The sequence below is a fragment of the Lepidochelys olivacea genome (genome assembly GCF_965140295.1).
Source record: "Lepidochelys olivacea isolate rLepOli2 genome assembly, chromosome: 11".
In the NCBI taxonomy this organism is placed as follows: Eukaryota; Metazoa; Chordata; order Testudines; family Cheloniidae; genus Lepidochelys; species Lepidochelys olivacea.
This window is the reverse complement of record NC_140421.1, coordinates 39,634,387-39,656,212: the sequence shown is the minus strand read 5'-3', so window position 1 is coordinate 39,656,212 and position 21,826 is coordinate 39,634,387. Positions and strand designations below refer to the sequence as shown.

At 40.3% G+C, this 21,826-nt stretch overlaps 1 protein-coding gene across 1 annotated transcript in view; it reads right to left on the bottom strand.

Moving 5' to 3' along the window:
- MYO3B (myosin IIIB) overlaps positions 1-21,826 on the bottom strand; it is a 334,888-nt gene that overhangs the window by 250,231 nt on the left and 62,831 nt on the right. The window contains exon 7 of the mRNA XM_084643361.1: positions 20,311-20,456. Within this exon, the coding sequence (XP_084499487.1) occupies positions 20,311-20,456 (146 nt within the window). The remainder of the gene's footprint in view (positions 1-20,310; positions 20,457-21,826) is intronic.

The following is a 21,826-nucleotide window of genomic DNA, read 5'->3' as shown; positions in this document are numbered from 1 at the left end:
GCCTAAGAGCTGCAAATGAGCAGGGTCAAGGGAAGGAATACTGATTGGGCAGCCACAAGTCATTTTTCTGATGGGGAGGAGGAGCACATATTAGGAGGGCCAGATTAAGGCAATCCAGAAGCATAAACACACCCCACATGGGGACCATGTGACTCTGCTCCCATGCTGTGATTTGCCCCTGCCTGGGATAGCGGGGACCATGAACACAATAGCTGTCTGCTGAGGTTCCATCACCACCTCTCCCAGACTCAGGAGGGTTGAGGTCTGTCCAAGAGGAGGGAATAATCTCCTCCCTCCCATCCCATCAAATGTAGGGGCCCTGCTGACACTACCCCAGCAAACCAGGATTTTCAGGTCTTCAGCTTCCATTTTTTCATAAAAAAACTCCAGCATACGACAACCAAAATCTTTCCATGACAATTTTTCTTTTAGTCAATAAGCCATTTTTGGTCAAAAAATGGTTCTATGAAAAAAAATAATAAGCTCCATTATTTATTTGTTTGTTTATTACACTAGGTACTTTACAGGCAAAGGCTATTCCCTCCCTTGAACAATTTGGAATCTAAGGGCCCAATTCTGCCATCCTTACTCACATGGAGTACTGGTCCATGAGACTAGTTACAGAGGGAGATACTATTCGATGTGGACAAAGGTAACAGTATTGGGTCCGGAAAAAAAAAAAGCAGGACACAACAAGTGAAAGCAAAATGCACAGGAGTAGGTAGGAGAGGTAGGGCACAGAGGTTACATACACAAAATTACACCATGATGTCTGAGAGGAAAGAAAAGAAAGAAAATGGAATAGAAGGAAGGGAAGCAAAGTCTAACAGAAGGAATAGTAACAGGGTTACATTTTAAAAAATGTATTAGATAAGATACAATGGGGGGCAGTCCCTCCAGAAACAATGGAGGGCGGTGACCCTCCCATCCCCCACCTCTAGCTAATCAAAGTTTCTGGAGGTGGGCCTGTGCCACCTCACCGTATACAACACAAAAGCACTGTGCAGTGTGCTGTGTTTGGCTGTCTCCATTCACAAGAGGTTGGGGACCGAGATAAGAAGGGTCACAGGAAAAATTCAATAGCTGAACAATGTGAAAAGGTTTCTACAATGCCTGCCCACAATCAACCTTGCTTGCACCAAGGTTGTCAATCACTCGCTCTCAAGAAGAGTGCATTCACTTCAAATTTTTAAAACAAAGAATACCTAGAGAAGTCACATACAGCTTGACTGACAATAGCATAACAGGGGCTTGCTGGTTTTCATCTGAAACAGACACCACGCAGCATTTTGAAAATGATGTAGGGGCCCAATCTTTATCCCACTGAGCCTGTGGCAAAAGTCTGTGGCAAAACTTTGTATCATCAACACTGCCCATTTAAAGGATTTCCACTATAGCAAACATCCACGCACAAGACAGTATCCTGAACGACTGCAGCATTTTTGCCTTAAAACCACCAGAAAATTATATTAAATTTCTATGCACAAGGTAGGTGCCTATTCTCCACATCTGAGTTACATTCCCTTTAAAGGTGTCCTGCAAAGCCAGGGGGAAATGAGTGACCTTTTTCATGTTTGTGACATATAAAGAAGGCTTGAAATGCTAACAATCACCCAACCAGGGTCAACAAGATCGTAATTTCTAATGTAAAATCCAGAAAGAATTAAAAAAAAAAAAGTCAGGTAAGAAGAAGAAAAAAGCACACTTTTTTCTCTTTGCAGGTTCACCAGTAATATTGAGGTATGTGAGTATGTGATCTCCTCTCATCAATTCATGTCGCCACATTACATGATGCACGACAATATTAAATATACAGATTGGCTAAACATTAAAGGAAATTTAATACTCACTTTCCTCGGGTCAGATCTCTGCTTTTGTTTCCATTGTAGGATGTTTTCTGGCTTTTTCTCCCCCAGACAGTTCAAGCAGACGTTGCCTGTAAAAGTCTGATGTGTTTGTATGCTGGCAACACACCATGGCTCATCAACTAGCCAAATAAAGCTATCGTTTTGTAATTCAGCACATCTCTTCTCTACACTTGTTTCTAGTATGCAAGAGGCCTGATCAGAGGGAATCCATGATAATCTCTAAACTATTAACTTTTTGTAAAGAAAGAAACCTAGGAGATGCATTCTGGCAAGTTCTACCAAACTAAGTTGCACAATATAAAATCTCCACTTCTAGCCTTGTATAGCGATGGAAGGCCAATATGCTATACCAATTTTTTGATCCTGAAATTTCTTGGCACCAGGGCTGCAGGAGGCAAGTGCAGACTTGGGTGCTAACCCACCCGAAGAGGGCAAGAAATGGGTCATGTCCCTATCTCACTTCCCACTGGTTAGAAGAGCTAGGGTGGCACAGATAATGATCATATGCTACAACCTTTCGAAGGGTATGACAGGGTTTTCTCTGACCCATGTTTCCAGCTCTCAGAGTCCTCATAACCTCTTCCCCCTCAACATGTGTCTGTGGTTGTAAAGCCACAACCATATGGTCAAACATGCTAGACTTTCATTTTTAATATTTTCCCTTTCTGCAGGTACAGTGCAAAAGAGAGTATGATGTCCTTCAGTGTAGAAATGATGATACCAGAGTCAGGCTGTCAGGAAAAACAAAAGCTGCTATTTCTCTCCCACTTACATCTTCTCTGGTCCTATTAGTCCAACACTCCAACCCCCTGCCCAAGCCCTGAGCCCTCTCCTACACCCCAAGCCCCTCATCCCTGGCCCCACACCAGAGCCCACACCCCCAGAGCCCGCACCCTCAGCCGGAGCTCTCACCCCCCCCCACAAACACCCCAACCCCCTGCCCCAGCCCTGAGCCCTCTCCCGTGCCCTAAACCCCTTATCCCCAGCCCCACTGCGGAGCCCATACCCCCACCCCCACCCCTGCCCAGTCCGGTGAAAATGAGCGAGGATGGGGGAGAGCAAGTGATGGAGTGAGGGGGATGCAGTGATGGAGTGAGGGGGGAAAGGGTGTTCGGTTTTCTGAAATCAGAAAGTTGGCAACCCTACATGGTAGCCAAAATTTGCATTTTTTTTTTTACCTGAAGTTAGGCATCTAAATCCACTTAAAGACTCCTAAATAAGTGGCCAAAGTGATATGGCTGTAACCTCTTGCCTTCAGAGTTTATTCCAGAGCATCTCCTAGTTAAACCCCCTTGAACATTTTCCTGCTTGGTGTTTACATCCATCATTTGATCATGATGGATAAGGACTATTTCATTCTTGCTATTAAAATGCTTCCCTGTCATATCCAGTCAAAGGTAGATAAGAAACCATGTGGTCTGAATATTTTATTTCTCAGTGTTGTGTCTCCTATCCCAACCCTCTCTCTCTTTCCATGAAGACAAGCAGAGAAACCACAGAATCTTCTACTCAATACATGCATGGGGCCCACAGCTGGCCAGCCGAGCCTCAAAAGTGGGTGATGTTGATCAAGAAAAGCTCTTTGGCCAGGGAACCTAGGGGATGCACCGATCCAATGTATTCTCCATGCAGCACTGACTGGTGGGTCTCCTCTAAAGCCATTATTCAGTTTAAAGCTGCCAACCCTTGGTGACATCCCAAAGGGAAGGCAGCAATGAAAACACCATGTGTTCTCCCCTGAGGCTGGGGTGCAACTGGCAATGTCTGCCCTACAGCTCTTTGGGGATTATTTTTTTCAGAAGATTGAAAATGTATCAACAGCATATTCACTGTTTAAGATCAGCTAAAGAAAAAGCAAAGCAATGTTCTTCTTCCTTCCAGTATTTAGAGCATTCAAAACAACCGCTAAGGCTTTATTTGCTTGCAGCTGCTACAGGAAAAAAAAAAAAAAAGATGAGTTTACACAATTTATATCCTGATGGACCACAATTTAAATCCTGACTCAAACACTAACTGTTTTAAAAGGGAAACTGAATGCTATTTGAGCAGACTTTCTAAATGTATGCTTCATGCACGCTTGCTTTATACAGAACCAAGGCATTCTTAAAATTGCAAGCAGGAAAATCTGCTCTGGTTACCTTGGTGATAAACTAAAGATAAAAATTGTACATAATTGTTGCTGATGTCACTGTTCTTATATTGTTTCCAAGGCTACAGAGAATCTCAAATAATTGTGATGTTTCATTTTTATACAGTATTGGAAGCCTATTTTGTTTGCTCAATAAATTGTTTAGTACTGCAGGTAATCTATCTAAACCTTGTCTAATAAGGCATCAGTAGCCTCTCAGCAACCTCTGGTAATGATGTAGATATATATGTTGAAAATGTCGCTAGCTAGGTCTCTATCAAGCAATTTGGCCCCCTAGATTATCTCAATTATTTTTATCCTAAGACTCTATTTCCATAACAAAGTCTATTGATCAATCATATAAAAATATCAGAAAAGTAAGTGTCTTACTGCAAAGCAATATTATATGTAAATTATTAACCTAGCAGAAGCTGTTCTCTTGCCTGAATGGCAGAAAATTGGCTGATAAGTATTTATAGCTCACTGATTTTTCCATCCAGCCTTCAAATTCACAAGTACTTCCCTGCAAAACACAAACTTAGCCATGCCCCATTTTCTCCATTATAACCTCTAGTTTACATTGCTCAGTAGCGAGAATCTCCTTAACATTATTAATTACTGTATTTAATGACAAGTTCTTGTTTAGAGTGTAACTGCCTCAGGACAACTACAATTGATGCCATTATCTAGTGTAGTTTCTTAGGAATTCTTGCTTAAATGGTAACCAGTTCTGACAACATACTAAAAAAAAAATTAATTTGAAATTATTAGCAAAGCAGAATATGTACAGCTAAGCACAGTCCTATAAATCTAACCAGAATGCTGCATTTCCAATGCTCAATTGTGTTGAAATAGACAATGGTTAGTGGGCATCCATCCACCCTTCTCCTCGTGTAGGATGTGCCTTTCATCACTTGACTGCACTCAGAGTGCAGGGCTTGACCTTGTCAGCATGAAATTTTCCACTGGAGCAAAACAAAATGGCACTTACTGTATCTTAGCAGTCTGCTCTTACTTATGGACTGGATTCTGAATAGTAACAATTTACTTTAGGAACTGGTTGACTAAAATAGCTTATGTGTATATAATGCATGAAATGGGCTACATATGGATTCACTAAACAAATCTGGCAGGCAACTCTATTCTGTGCTAGAATTCTGACAAAGTCAAAGAGCAGAACTCAGAACACCACAGCATACAAAAGATGGTCCTTTCCCTCTGTTTGTAAAGAGAATGGCTAGTATAAGAGCTGAGCAAATACTGCCAACATGTTTCCATGATTATTGATTTACAATTCTCAGCTAATTCATTTGACTGTGCTCACATCTCGTCTGTGCTCACTTTCCACGAATGCTCTAGCAAACAGGTTTACTGGCAGGAATGCTTGCTGAAATTGCACATTTTAAGCAAATATTGCAGAATATTTATATAAAGGAATTTTTTATGTTTGCAATTGCAAGTATTCATATTAGAAACGTAGTCTAAGAATGACCCTCATCTAATCAAGAAACAACAGAGTACCATGTGCCCATGTCCTATCCAAACAGCTAAAATTCTGAATATCAAAGACTGACAGTGAACTGCTCATGAACATGCTACAGACCCTGAATTACCTGCTGAAATTATTCCATAAATAGATGTGTACAACGAATGCATCTGCTAAAATCACAATCCATTGTGGAAAATTGGTGAACAGAAGAAAAATAAAGGCAAAATCTATCGAATAAATTCTTAATTCACCCTGCACTAACTGTTACATATTTGCAAATATAATTCACCTAAGAAATTATATATAGCAAATAGTATAGACCAGAGTGTTAATGTTTAAAGAAAGAGTTTTAAGTACGCTATAATAGGAAGAACTTACATTCTTAAGGTCTTGCATCTTGTACAATTTACCTGTACAAAGCGAGTACCAAGTGGATGTAAAACACTACCGCCCAACGTGAGTGCAAAATTCTGACTTGATATCACTTTACCACCACTGTGGATATGTATAATTGACTACTCATGGTGTAAGGCAGGGGAGAATCAGGCCCTCATTTTGCTACCATATGAATTCTAAAATCTGCAACACAAATACTATTTTGATTGTAGCCATGTAGGACTAAAAGGGCAATAATTAATGGATGTATTTATATGGCTTTAGAAGCACACACACATCTCTCTCTTTGCCTTTTTAGCCACTACTAAACCCTACAATCAGCAACACATTATTGACTCAATTCATCCCTGGCACTACTATATTTAAGCCAGTGGATTACACCAATGATGAATTTGGCCACTACCACTTTTCATAGGGATTGGATTCTATACACGGTTCCCAACCTAGCTCTGCCAGTACAAAGTCCTGACTTTAACACCCCTAATAGTTGCAAACTGTGACAAACTGTGGGCTCTTTAATGGTGACAAAATATTGAAATCCCAGAGCCTGAGACAACAACTCATTTCCCATGGAACTAAGACCTATTTCACCAGCCCTCATAAGTAAAAAACCCATATCACTCCTGTCATAAATATAAAGGGAAGGGTAAACACCTTTAAATCCCTCCTGGCCAGAGGAAAAACCCTTTCACCTGTAAAGGGTTAAGAAGCTAGGATAACCTCGCTGGTACCTGACCAAAATGACCAGTGAGGAGACAAGATACTTTCAAAGCTGGAGGGGGGGAGAAACAAAGGCTCTCTCTGTCTGTGTGATGCTTTTGCCGGGAACAGAAAAGGGATGGAGTCTTAGAACTTAGTAAGTAATCTAGCTAGATATGCATTAGATTCTGTTTTGTTTAAATGGCTGATAAAATAAGTTGTGCTGAATGGAATGGATATTCCTGTTTTTGTGTCTTTTTGTAACTTAAGGTTTTGCCTAGAGGGATTCTCTATATTTTGAATCTGATCACCCTGTAAGGTATTTACCATCCTGATTTTACAGAGGTGATTCTTTTACTTTTTTTCTTCAATTAAAATTCTTCTTTTAAGAACCTGATTGCTTTTTCATTGTTCTTAAGATCCAAGGGTTTGGATCTGTGTTCACGTATGCAAATTGGTGAAGATTTTTATCAAGTCTTCCCCAGGAAAGGGGGTGTAGGGTTTGGGGAGGATTTTGGGGGGAAAGACGTTTCCAAGCGGGCTCTTTCCCTGTTATATATTTGTTAGATGCTTGGTGGTGGCAGCAATAAAGTCCAAGGGCAAAAGGTAAAATAGTTGGTACCTTGGGGAAGGTTTAACCTAAGCTGGTAAAAATAAGCTTAGGGGGTTTTCATGCAGGTCCCAATATCTGAACCATAGAGTTCAGAGTGGGGAAGGAACCTTGACAGCTCCTTAACTTTCACACTGTTGTGTGAATAATTTAATAGATTGGATTGTTAAAACAGAATGATTATATGCGTGTCTGGTAGTACACTTTCCATGAAGACCTTAGCATTCTGTATCCCCAGTTCAGTGGATGATGGGAGCATCAAAAAGATTATACGGGATTCTCACAAGGGTAAGCAAGCTTTTGGTTCAAGAAGAACTGAAGCTTTGTCCACCCTAGAACCAAAACGAGCAATTTTTAAGCTTTAGAAAAGTTCTGATAGGACCCCTCAAGCTACACAGAAAAGGAGGGGCTATGCCTGAAAACCGTGGGGGTGACCTCCAGCTGAAATAGCAGTTTAGCCTTTCTCCTGACACCAATTTTCTAGGTTTATAATAAGGTTTCTTATACAGGGTTTGTTAATAAAATTAGTAACTACCACACTGTTTGCAGCACTTGTACTGAGAATGTCTTGAATACCATGGCACAGTTATAGCACTAGTTGTAAACGCAACTGTGCTGATGCACTTCCAGAAAATTCTGTAGGGATAGCAATACCCCTTAGTCAATCCCACAAACAACCTAAGAATAGAAACACCCCCATTATGTACAATAGAACAAGAAGAAATGTCTCAGAATGGCTTCTATCTGTCTTAGGTACTTATATGCCCTGCCAATCACCATAATATCTGACAGGTTTCAGAGTAGCAGCCATGTTAGTCTGTATTCGCAAAAAGAAAAAGAGGACTTGTGGCACCTTAGAGACATAGAGACAAATTTGTTAGTCTCTAAGGTGCCACAAGTACTCCTTTTCTTTTTGCATAATATCTGAGTGTCTCATAATCTTTAATGTATTTATTCTCGCAACTCTCCCCTAGCCCCCGCCCAGTGTAGGAAAGAACTATAATTCCCATTTTGCTGAAAAAGAACTGAGGCAGAGAGAGAAAGGACAAGATTTTCAAGGTATTTAGGCGCCTAAAGATACAGATAGATCTCTAGTGAGATCATTGGAAGTTAGGTGTCTAGGTGCTTTTGAGAATCCCACTAGGTGCCTATCTGCATCTTTAGGCACCTAAATACCTTTGGAAATCTGGCCCTAAGAGACTTGCCTGGGGAAGTCTGCAGCAGAACAGGGGATTGAATGTAAATTCTCAAGTCCCAGGCTAGTGCCCTAAGCCCTAGACCATACTTCCTTGCTGCCTCTGACCAGCATTTTTACTCTTGAATCCCTTTACTCTTCATATAAGCCAAGCAAAGAGAACAAAGAAAATCTCATATTTCTACTTATCTGGGTACTTACAACGCTCTCATAACTTAGCACCTGATTCCAAGCCTGCACCTTACCACAGCAAAAACATAGCACATGATAACATTTTGACCGGGAAAGGTAAAATTATTCCCTCCGATATGCACACAGGGCTCACATTGAAGTCAATATGAGCCACATGCATCCATGACAGAATTTGGCCCTTTAATGTGATTTAATGACTATGTCACTGAATTGTTTTCCATATACCCAGTAAGTATGAGACAACTTAGGCTCTGATAGATTCAAACCTTCCACCAAATTGTTCAGCATAAGACTATATTAAGCATTCCTCTTTTATTATTATAACTATCAAACATTTCATTTTAAATAACTGTGATTCCTTCTTTTGGCTTTCACTACTTAACTTATCAACAGAGAGTTTTCTTCTGTAGTTCGTGTTTGCAATATTCCCTCCATTTCCATGTGTGCAGAACTCAGACTGTCAGCTGGACAATATTTCAGAATCACTACAAAGAGCAGGATAACCTGAGTCTCTTCATTGTGGCGGCTGGGAATGTCACAGAGTACATGGTAGATCCATTTGCAAGTAAGAAAAGCTAGAGCTTTTAAAGAGGAAATATTATCCAAGAAAGATGTGTGTCCCCTTTAGTTGTCCTTAACTAGCCAGCAGGTGAGGAAAGAAAGAGATCACACTCCAATGTACGGGCCTTTCCTTCCACACACAAGGACACAGAGTGAAGGACACAAAAAACTACTTTGGCATCTTCTAAACCACATGATCTCATGGCTACACTATTTATAAAAACAAAGCATAGGTTTATTCTGTCCTTTCATTATACTGTATCTATCAAATAATAATAAAAATAAGTAGTAATTTTGCACTTCTTTAGCACCTGTCTTTGGAGGTTCTCAAAATATTTTTCAGAGTAGCAGCCGTGTTAGTCTGTATTCGCAAGAAGAAAAGGAGTACTTGTGGCACCTGAGAGACTAACCAATTTATTTGAGCATAAGCTTTCGTCAGCTGAAGTGAGCTGTAGCTCACAAAAGCTTATGCTCAAATAAATTGGTTAGTCTCTAAGGTGCCACAAGTACTCCTTTTCTTTTTTCAAAATACTTTGTCAATATTAATTACTTAAACCAACTCTATGAGGTAAGTAAATATCATTTTGCTCTTTTTATAGATTGAGAAACTATGAGCTAGAGAAATTAAGAGCCCAGTTCTGAGCTCACACCAGTTTTAAACCAGTTGCATTCCATTGCCTTCAAAAGAGTTACTCCTGATTTACATTGATGTGAGAGCATCTAGCTCTAAGTCACACAGGAAGTCTGTGGCAGAATCAGAAACAGTCCCTTAACTGCCAGCATTCATGCACAGAACTGCCCTCTCTCTACCAATCCCGTCAGCAGCATAATGAAGAGTTAGATCCATAAAGACAATACATCTACAGCCTGGAAATAAATACGTCATTCTGTACTGGCATTTATACCCATAATTCTCAAACTACATTGCAAGATATTTATCTCTTTTTTGCCACAGTTCTTATCCTAGCCATTAGTTTTCTTTTCAAAATTTCAAGATGCTACTAGCTTAAGAGATTTTATCTATATGTTGCAATACTTTTCATAAGATAACATAGCTTGAAGAATTTATGGGTCTATTTCACTTTAAAATGGTTAGTTCTAATGACAGTCAACATTAGACAATCTTTTACCTTATACTATTGTGCCAAAACAGACACACTTAAGTAGTGGCAGCAGATGGAAGAGGTTAAAAGTATCAAATCCTGAATTACCAACTTTGCTAGGCCACCTTCCCTTCATAATTTAGACCCTTCTGTTGGAGATTTGAAAATATATTCTAGACAGATGACATGTTAACAGAATCATTTCATGGTTCAGTGTCTTCTCAGTATGATTTATCTCTATCTGTAGGCACCAGAGGTCCCTATTCAGGAGATTTATGAGCTAGTTCCAAGAATTCATTTTCATGAGGGAGAATGTGTGCATTATCACAAAATAAAAGATTAACATTTGCTTTAAAATTATGCTTTCTTTTCATGATCAGTTCTAGGGTAAGCTGCTTGCATGTAACCCCAGCGCTACCACCATGACTTTAAGGATGCATATAATTAAATGTTTTTGAGGGTATGAAAGTGGTCTTTATAACATTTGTGCACTAGCCTATGAACATATATCCACTCCTCTTCTAAAGCAATACAAACATACAAAGCTAGGTTCAGAAAGTTAGTGTATAATGAAACATTTTGACCTGAAACTTAACTGAGACTTTTTAAAAAAATCTCTGCTATCTAATTCTTGCTGCAGGCACTGGATTTTCCACAGGACCAGGAAAAGGGAAGAGTTTGGCCACTGGAGCTTTCTTAAACACAGATTTTCAAACAAGTTTGGGGCCAGCTTTTCAAGTACTCAGCATCCACAGCTGGGATCAGATTATCAAGAGAGCTCAGTTTCCATTTAGACACCCAAAGGGTAGAATTTTAAAAGGGCTCAGCTTCCAGCAGTTCCAACTGTGACACTTCCATACTGCCGGCTGCTAAGTAGTTTGGCTATGCCCTTTTAAATACATTAAAAATGGGGGACGAGAAACAGTGCCCTTGTTTTTTTCCCAAGTGAAGCTGTCCCTCAACATCCACCAGCCTTCCACTATAATAATGCTAATAAGTTCCCAACCTACATGGGGGGAGGGAGGAGGGCAGGGCAGAATGCAAATGCACCAGTGCAAGTAAGAAGGCAGGAACCCTTCCCCTTCCCAACCACAAAGGAAAAGCAAATTGAACAAGACAGTCTGGTGCGTGGGCTAAGTTGAGCGAGGGAATGACTGAAGCTTGCTGTACCTGCAAGGTCCCGTTAAGAACGGTCTACATTCAAACCAAACACTCACCAGACTCACGAGGGCCCTGAGCAGAGACAGGGGAATTGGAGACTTTTAATAGTAAAGTCACAACCATAAGGGCAAAGGTGCAGGGCCTCCACAATCAAAGAAAGAGAGTCATGAAAACAAGGAGAGAGCAGGAACCTTGGAGCAATGACGGGTCGCTGAAAAAAGACATCTTAGTTCTTGGGGTTCACAAACATCACCATAGCATGAATTTCATCTTAATAGTGAGAATCTTATATACCACCCTCACCTCCCATTATAGGTCACGCAGGCCATCTGCCCTCCCATTTATGGACATATCCCCTCTCAAGCATAGTCCCATAACTACGGCAGCTACAGCAATCGGTTACATGGAGGAGTAATGTTGGGAGAGTAATGAATTTTAAGTCTCTTTTAGCAAGATCTAGCAACTGCTATGGTGTTCATAGTGTAAAGACAAACTACTTTGGGGTGGCTAGCTATTCGCTAGGGATCAACTCGCTGGAGAACAATATGAAGGGTTTCGATTAGCCATTGGTTGGAGTTACAGAATTCAGATCTGGATCAGGAATGGCAGGAGGCTATGCGTAAACAGGAGCAAAAAGGGGGAAAGGAAGCAAGGGGGAAGAGGGATATGGGATAGGATACCAGGAGGTCAGGTTCAGGACATGGAACCAGAGGGCAGAAACCAGGAAGCAGTTACCAAGGGCCAGGCTGAGCCAGGATACCTGGAGGTTTGAATCTGAAGGCAGGAATACAAACACCAGACCAGCAATCCATGGCAGGGAGAAGCCCAGTTGTACCTGTTTCCTCCTCTGGCTTAAAAAGACGCTACAGCCCAATCAGGAGCCTTGGATCTCTCTCAATGGAAGGAATGATGGAGAGGAGCATGGGTGGCAAAAAGAGAAGCTAACAATGAGGAGACTGTGAGGAAAAAGGGTGTAAAAAGTTCGGACAAATACCAATCAGCATGCACAAAACAACGTCCAAGGTTCAAACTGAGAAACCTGATTTAGTTTCTTCCATCACAGTCACTGACTGAAAAGTGTATTTCACTTTCAAGTTAGAGGAAGAGTTATAAATAAATTATGAGTATTCCATATTCTGAAGCATTTCTGGACTGAACTTCTGTTCCAAGGATACACTTTTGTATATAATCCACATAGATTTTTAATTTATTTCCTGCTAGAAGAATGTGTTGGATTTATACCTTGTAATAGCTACATTCTAATATCAGACCCTGTGTGTTGTTTGCTTGCTGACAAGAATGTTTGGCTATTGCTAAGTTTTTTCTATTTTTAACATTTCCACTGAAACTCACACATGAAACCATTAGGAATCCAGCAGTCCAGTGCATGCAATGCCTATTAACTTCAGTGGGGTTCCAGATCCAGAGCGACTACAGGAGAAGACCCTTAATAGGGATTTGTTTGTGTGTGAAGGGTGTGACTATGGGAAGAGGTACATTCATTTATGGTCTGATCCAAAGCCCATTAAAGGCAATGGAAAAACTCCATGTGACTTCAGTGAGCTCTGGATCGTGCCCTTAGCTCTTACTGAAATGCATTGGATTCAATTATTTTTTCACAGAAGTCAGAGAGGGAAAAGACCCCTCAGCCATCCAGGCCATATCCCTGCCAGTGCAGGATTGTCCCTTGTATGTTTCCCATTGATAACTGGAAAGATGATGGAGCAAGTTATTAAATAATCCATTTGTAAGCAACTAAAGGATAATAGGGTTATAAGGAATAGCCAACATGGATTTGTCAAGAACAAATCATGCCAAAAAAACCTAATTTCCTTCTTTGACAGAGTTACTGACCTAATGGATAGGGAGGAAGCCGCAGACATGATATCTCTTGATTTTAGTACAGCTTTTGACACAGTCCCCCATGACATTCTCATCAGCAAACTAAGGAAATGTGGTCTAGAATAGATGAAATTACTGTAAGGTGGGTGCAAAACTAGTTGCAACACCGAACTCAGAGAATAGTTATCAATGGTTCACTACAACTGGGAAGGTATATCTAGTGGAGTCCTGCAGGGGTCAGTCCTGGATCTGATACTATTCAATATTTTCATTAATGACTTGGATAACGGAGTGGAGACTATGCTTATAAAATGTGCAACTGACACGAAGCGGGGAGGGGTTGCATGCACTTTGGACGACAGGGTTAGAATTCAAAACAATCTTGACAAATTGGGGAATTGGTCTGAATTTCACAAGATGAAATTCAGTACAGATAACTGCACTTAGGAATGGAAAATCAAATGCACAACTATAAAATGGAGAATAACTGGCTAGGTGGTAGTATTGTTGAAAAGGATCTGGGAGTTATAGTGGACCACAAATTGACAATGAGTCAACAATGTCTGCAACTCCAGTTGCAAAAAAAGGTTAGTATCATTCTGGGGTGTATTTACAAGAGTGTTATATGTCAGACACAGGAAGTAATTGCCCTGCTCTAATCAGCACTGGTGAGGCCTCAGGTGGAGTAGTGTGTTCAATTCTGGGCACCACACTTCAGAAAAGATTTGGATAAATTGGAAAGACTCCAGAGGAGAGCAACAAAAATGAAAATGGTTTAGAAAACCTGCCCTATAAGAAAAAGTTTAAAAGAGGGGCATGTTTATGATTCTGTGATTTAGTCTTGAGAAAAAGACAACTGAGGGGGAACTTGATAACAGTTTTCATATATGTTAAGGCTGTTTAAAGAGGATGGTTATTAATTGCTCTTCATGTCTACTGAAGGTAGGACAAGATGTAACTGGCTTAATCTGCAGCAACAGAGATTTAGGTTAGCAATTAGGAAAAATGTTCTAGATATAAGAGTATTTAAGCTCTGGAATAGGCTTCCAAGGGAGGTTATGGACGCCCCATTATTGGAGGTTTTAAAGAACAGGTTGGACAAATACCTGTCAAAGATGATCTAGGTTTATGTGGTTCTGCTTCAGTGCAGATGTATGGACTTGATGACTTCTCCAGGTCCCTTCCAGCCCTACGTTTCTATGCTTTCTTGTCAGGGCCAAGGAATGGACAACCTGGCTTAGGGGTTAGTATTGGGAATGGGCTAAGGGGCCAGGAGCCAGTTTCCAGGAATCAGGCCAGGTTAGAATACCAGGAGATCCAAATCAAGAGACAAATGGACGGGCAGTGATCAAGAGTCAGTTACCAAGAGCCAGACAGAATCAGGAACCCAGGATGCAGTTACTAAGAGTCAGGATATCAGAAGGTCAGATTCAGGCAACAGAACCAGAGGGTAGGAACCAGGTAGCAGAATCAAGAGTCAGGCTAAGTCAGGATACCAGGAGGTCAGGTTCAGGACATGGAACCAGAGGGCAGGAACCAGGAGGCAGTTTCCAAGGATCAGGCTGAGCCAGGATACCTGGAGGTCTGAATCTGAAGTCAGGAACACATAAACACCAGACCAGCAATCCATGGCAGGGAGAAGCCCAGTTGTACCTGTTTCCTCCTCTGGCTTAAAAAGGAGCCCAAGCAGGAGCCTTGGATCTCTCTCAATCAAAAAGTAGGGGTGAGGCTTGTGCCCATGTTGGACATCATAGACCCCTGTCCCGCTGCTGTCTGCAAGCTGCTGGGTGGAGGACTGGAATGTGATGACTCTCAAAGACCCGTGGGGCCTGACATTTCTATGATTGTTTTGTCCAGTTTAGTTTTAAAAGTCCCAAGCAATGTGGCTTCCACCAGTTCTGTTTCCTTCCTTAAATTTTCTTTCATTGCTCCTAGTTATACACCCTGGCCACATTCATTTACTCTCCCGCTTGGTGCTGACATCCTTCAAATATTCATAGACTGTTACTTCCTCCACAATCACTGCATAACTAAGATTAGATAGATAGCTAGATTAGATGGATAGATAGATAAGATAGATAGATCTTTTAACTTTCCTAAGAAATCAATCCTTCCAGCCCCAGGATAATTTTGTTGCTCATTCAGGGCTTGATCCATTATCTTCAATGGGCTTTGGATCAGTCCTTTAAGGGACACAGCAAAAAAGAATAATAATTCTACTAAAAAGAGAGTGAAAGAGAGAACTATCCTGCTCTTTGGTTGTTTATTGGAAATTAAGTTGTGGTCTTATTCCAGTTCCTAACTGACAAGTGTCTAAATCATAATGCTACTGTTACTGGCATGCTTGTTGACAATCTGAGCAGAAAGACCCAGGATTGAATTAGCATGGCAACTGAAATATTCTATCACACAAATTCAGGGATTAAGGAATATTGGGGTTTTAGTGTAGGGAAGCTTGAACTGATGCGGGCTATGCTGTATCTGTCCCTTGAACAAGTAGAGGACTTCTGTGTCCAAATCTGTCAGTCTGGCACTTCTCATTCACACTAACGTTTCTTAAGTTCATTCATGAGGGTTAATTGTCCTTTCCTTGATGAAACACCTCAAAATTCTATGTTAATGTAATGAAATGAGTAGCGCATACAACCAGTCTGACACATAAAAATGGTTTGGAAATGGAAAGGTGTGGACCAGCTGCAGCCATGTATGTAGAGGAAATGAGGACACGATATTTTCAGACAATCCAAAACAAATACATGGGTCACTCATCGCAAATGGCAGTTACACCCCTCCCTTTCAAACTAGGATTCAAATCAGTCCATTCAGCAAAATGGCCAATAGAGAATCAACAAAGTTGGAATAATAGAGGATGCTTTGCAGAAATGAGATTTGGACAGTAAATCAATACTTCATAACATTTATTGTCCATTCTAACTTGGTGGCATTTTATATTTCCAGATTAACCAACAAGAAATGCTTGTTTGACTGTAGGTTATCATAGTCACCGCAGAATTCTGTAACAAACTTCAGTGCAATCTCATCCCTGCACCATTATACAGTATATATGTATAAATAGCAGAAACTTAGCTTGTAATTGCCATTTAAACTATAAGACAATGAAAGCTTGAAAGAAACAGAGAGCCTCCATTTTAGCATGAGACGCTATGGGAGAGTGAAAAACTGGGAGCTGCCTCCCCCCATATAGATATCTTTTAACATTGTTTTTTTATCCAGGCTGGGGTGGGTATGCAGGGAGCACTTAGCCTCCCCGGGAACTTCCCCCTCAGCGTACTGGTAGATCCAGTGCTGTATAACTGAGAATCTGCAGAAGCAACTGTATGTTGGGGAGCTCATTTGAGTTCTCTTTCCTCCCTCTCCTTTGATTTGCTTTGCATCAGCACTCCAGAGAGCTAAATATGTTTGTTTGGGCCTATGAATAAATCAGCTGATCATGAGGGCAGGGTTTATCGCTTACACAAGCCAAAAGGCAGTGGAATTGTTTAATTAATTTATTTAATTGTGATGGATTGGATCAATAGATATTAAGAGAAGATATTACAAGCCCATTGTATTGTTCCCCCAGCCCATACATAATGAACAACCATAGACTTTCAATCAAATGACTTACTTTCAGTTAAGGGAAAACAACAAGAAGGAACAAAAGTAAAAGTTCCACGAGTGAGCATCATGTACATGTCTCCTCTATAAGGGGCTACAGCAATTCTAAGAACAAAAATGACTGATGTGTCTGCCACCAGCAGATTTCTTAGAAATTCAAAAGTGTGTGACACACAAAACAAGAGCATCACAGGGTCACAGCTTCATGTGCACACCTTGCTCTAAAGGCCTGCCTCCTTACAGTCCCTGTCCTGCTCATGAAAGGTGCCAGATTGACAGTCATGGAAAATTAAATTCAGAGGATTGTGTACTATACAACGCAGGCAGCTACGCTGCAAGCTTCCCCCATGTGCAATGCTTCCACATACTGCTCCCCTAGTGTGCTTGAACCATGTCCTGGAGACAAAATCTTTGAGTGAGAGAGATGCCTGTGACCCTAAAAGCTCCTCAAGGCCCATTGGCAAAGGGTTGACTGTTCTGTAACAGCAACTCCTATCTGACCTGACAAACACACTGCTCACCCAACATACTGTTTTCATGGTATTTACCTATAAAGAATGCCTTGTGAGGTATCAAATGAAAGCTCAAATGACACTGGTCATCAGAAGCATTGCAAGATATACGCACGGTCTAGGTGTACGGAATTTTGTGTACCTACCAAAAATACATGTGTAAGCAGGCAGTTGACAAACAGTTTTTTTCTTCCAGATAGTAGATAAGATGTATCTCTCTCTGTCACGTGTAAATTAAGCCAACACAATGGATGCCCTGTTTGTATGTGAAGTCAATAGGTAAAATGGGTTGATGGGGATGTAAGACCAACAGGAGGGAGCACACTGGACATCAAGCATTTGGGAGAAGAATCTTATTTGGGGGTGCATTTCAAAAGTTTACTGGACTATAAGAGGAAGGAAAAAAGCCCCTTTCGTATTCCATTTACTGAGGAAACCTCTTGTAGGGTGGGGGAAATATTCATGAAAACTTGGATTCTGGTTATGACTGAAAACCAGCAGGTCTGACAAAGACTGAATGATTGGAAGGACTCTACTCTATTAAATAGAAAAGGTAACCATTGATAAGTGAAGACCTAGGATTGCATTTTATGGTTTTGTTTTATTTGTAACCTGTTGTTCTTACTATCTTTACTCACTAGCTCTTAAAACCTTTGTTTATAAAGGTGTATTTATTTTCGCTATAGATAGATTACAGTGCTGTGTTGTTATAAAGAATCTGATCCTGAGTTATTCTAGTTATTCTAGTCAAGCTGTGCGTACTCTGTACCTTCAGGGAGAGCCTACCTGGTTATTCATATGAGTGTCCAGTGACAGGAGTTGGATACAACAGAGGGGCAACAGAGAGACACTAGCAGAGGAGCTTGGGAATTGGTTTGTGTCTGTCAGTAGCCTGCACAAGAGAGAGTGAGATCTGCAGAGACCTGGAAGTTAGTGTGTGTTGGTGGCCAGAGGCTGTTGGTTTTCATGGATAGACAAGACTGCTTCATGCCAGGGGCATGCACAAGTGGGGGAGGGGCAAAGCAGCAGCATGGGACCCCCTCCAATAATTGGGGAGGGGACACAGAACTCCTCTGGCCCTAGGGCTGCGGCAGGGAGAGCAAGATCTTCTGGCTTTAGGGCCACAGCGGGGTCACAGAACATGTCAAATTTAAATTCCTGTGCATGCCCCTGCTCCACGCTAAGGGTAGATAGTAGCAAGGTACCTCACAACTCTGAGTAACCCTGGGGAGCATCACAATATCAACATGCTCAGTGCTGAAACTGCTAAAAAGGACATCAGATGTAGTATGGACAAGAGGAACTGGACTGAGATGGTCAAACACCACTAGATGGTCAAACAGCCGCCCTGATGGTAGCAACTTTTGGTCACTACTCACTATCCACCTGGACTGGATTTAAACCAGTTCCTAGAGATGACAAGCTCCATATCCCATTAGCAGTCCCTCTTCCCATCTAGCACCCACCATAATCTATGATGTCTTGTATAAGTGGATAGTTTCTAGTAGTGGCATTCTAGCTCGTAAAATGCAAAGCAGAAGAAAATCACTTCACTCAAAAAAATAATAATAAAAATTCTGCCATTAAGGAGTTTACATAGTAAATACACACTATTTATCTTATCAAAGTAGACACCCCATCTTACATATTGCAAAGTCATGCAGACATATATCAGTGAGTAGGGAGAGAGGTAAATCATACACAAAAATCAAAGCATCCACATGTCCCATTCCATAGATCTTCCTATCACTTGCTGTTATTTAACACTATGACATGATTACAGTCCTGCTAAACTGGTTTGAGTATTCATCTGATAAAATTTATGGACATTAGTTTTGAAATCTGGAGCCTCCCTTGCTGCTTTAATTGCCATGTCCTGTTTTATATTTGTGCCTCAGCAACAAGATGAACTGCTGCCTCAGTCTGAATAATTGTTGGAAGAGTGGTGGCAGTTCACATCTGGGTCGGGTACAAGTAGATAACATTATGACGCAGAACCGAAGACAGTCTCATCTGCATATAAATAGACCTAATCAGAAATGCAAATTGCAATCAGAAGAAATTTTAAAAGCCCGTGATAATTGTGCGATTGTTCAGATAAGAAAAGGTCAAACACTTTTATTGTCAAAGCTTTTAAACTGCTATCAGCCAGTGGCGATTCTTTCTTTACAAACGCAATGTGGAAAAGGCAACCATATGCCAATTTGCAGTCAACCTTGGACAAATTCTTGAGAGATTTTTCCTATTATGACCGTGACCCTCTTGTTAAACCCTATTTCGCACTGTCAATAAAATCCTGACTTGTCCTGTTAGAAACCCCAATCAGGTGATGATAAAGCAAAACAAAAACAGATGATGTGAAATGAAATATTTAGGTGATATTAATAAATATGGAGAGAGCTTCCATTTTCTTTTTATATGCATACTGCACATCTTATCATCCAAGGGTAAATTAAAAAAAGAAACGATGGACACAATTTAGTGCAACTGACAGATTGCTACATAACATTCTCAAAATTACATGTATTTCTTCCATAATCAGACAAGTCTAAGATTCCAGAGGAATGCCATTTAAAAACATTATGCTACATTTCAGATACTAGGTTCTGCCTATGTTGAAACAAATGCTTTTATCAACTACAGCTAAGAAAATTACATTTGCAGTCTATTGTTGAAGGTATATAAAATCAAAACCCAAGAGAAGAATAAAGTAAATATAGAATTCTATTATTTCAACGAGCCCTTACTATTAATTATTTCTAAAGTCAGATTGAATAGGAATCCTCATAATGATGACAACTCTTTTTTTATCTATTTTCCAGTGATGGTTTCTTACAATTCGAGGAGAAATTGTTTACCAAATATTTATTTTACTTCTCACTAGACTCCCTGTGAACAACAAACTAGTGAGTCAAGAGAGCCATCTAGTGCCATACCTTGGAATCTTAAAAAGCGTTTTCACAGGATGCATGTCAAATAAAGGTGGGTCTCCATCACCCAATTCAATAGCTGTGATCCCAAGGGACCATACGTCACACCGAGCATCATATGAGTAGTCAAACTGTTGTTCACAAGCAATGACCTATCAGATAAAAACAGGAAAAACAATGTATTAACCTTCTCATAAATTCACGCTGTGCTAGCATGACATTAATGTACTTTTGATTACCAAAAATCACATGCAATCCTATTTCTGCAGCTTTGCCTGCATTTCCCAGATGGAAATAGTCCTATAGAATTATAACCCTCTCCTTGTTCGTTTGTTTGTTTTTATTTAAAAAAATATTCCCACAAAATTTAATAGAGAATTATACCCCTGCTATAGAACTGTACAGGATGCTTCAAACAACTCCACAAAAAAATTCTCTATTAAATTCTATATATTTTAATTTCTACTGAAACCTATTGCAATTCTATTTCATACCTATTAATTTCTACAGCTATTTGTAAGGTGAAAAGGTGATTTGCATGATAAGAATATTCCATCGTTCACTCCCATCAGTCAATTTCTTGCAACTATACGTAGTTTGCCCCCTCTGGATTTGAGTAAACAGAAAAAGCTGAATCAATATATCATAGGCCTGATCTAAAGCCCATTGAAGTTAATGGAAGAGGGGGCTTTGGACCAGAACCTGTATGCATGCTGCCAGTGAAAGTCAGTGTCTACATTCATATTATCACAAGTTTCACAACTAGATATGAGCTCAAAACAAACCGCTAAATGTGAATGTCCACAAACCTTGCTGGGGAGGTCAAAAACCAAATCCAGGTTAAAATTTGATCCTTATCTCTATAAATGCATGAAACAAAACCTCAGACCCCAAAACTCCTTGCACTTACTGTGGTTTGGAATCGTGAGCCAAATTTTCCAGCTCAAACTCCTCAAACACCACCACCAAGTGCTCTGAAAACTTTTTACACTCTGCTGTGTCATTAATAGGTATGTGCACGGTTTTCTGAATGGGGTTAAATTAAATTGCAAATTTGTACTCACTATAAACAGAATTGCTGACAGCACAAATTATTTTCTTATAAAAGAAGTAAAGAGCATTGAATATACAAGATAAGAAAATCTAGCAGAGGCAGTAGAAGTTATGGTTAGAAAAAAAGCATCTCCTATGACAGCAATAATTTATTTTTAATCAAGTCTTTCCACTTGGTCGATCTAGTTTATTTGTTTGTCTAGAGCAAATTGATTCAGAAAAATTAGACCCCGCCCCACCTGAACTTTCTCGCAAAGCTAGAACCAAATGTTCAGATAACTCTCCTCCCTAATTTTTTTCACTTTAGTATGTCAGAGAAATTCCTGCTTCTATTCTGTTCTGTTTGGTTTCGTATATCACCCTCATCAGGGGGATGTCTGAGTGTTCTCCAGTAGTGCATTAAAGATTATCATCATCGTCATGTGAGGTTGTTTTTTTGCCTCTTATCCTCACTCAAGAGGTAAAATTA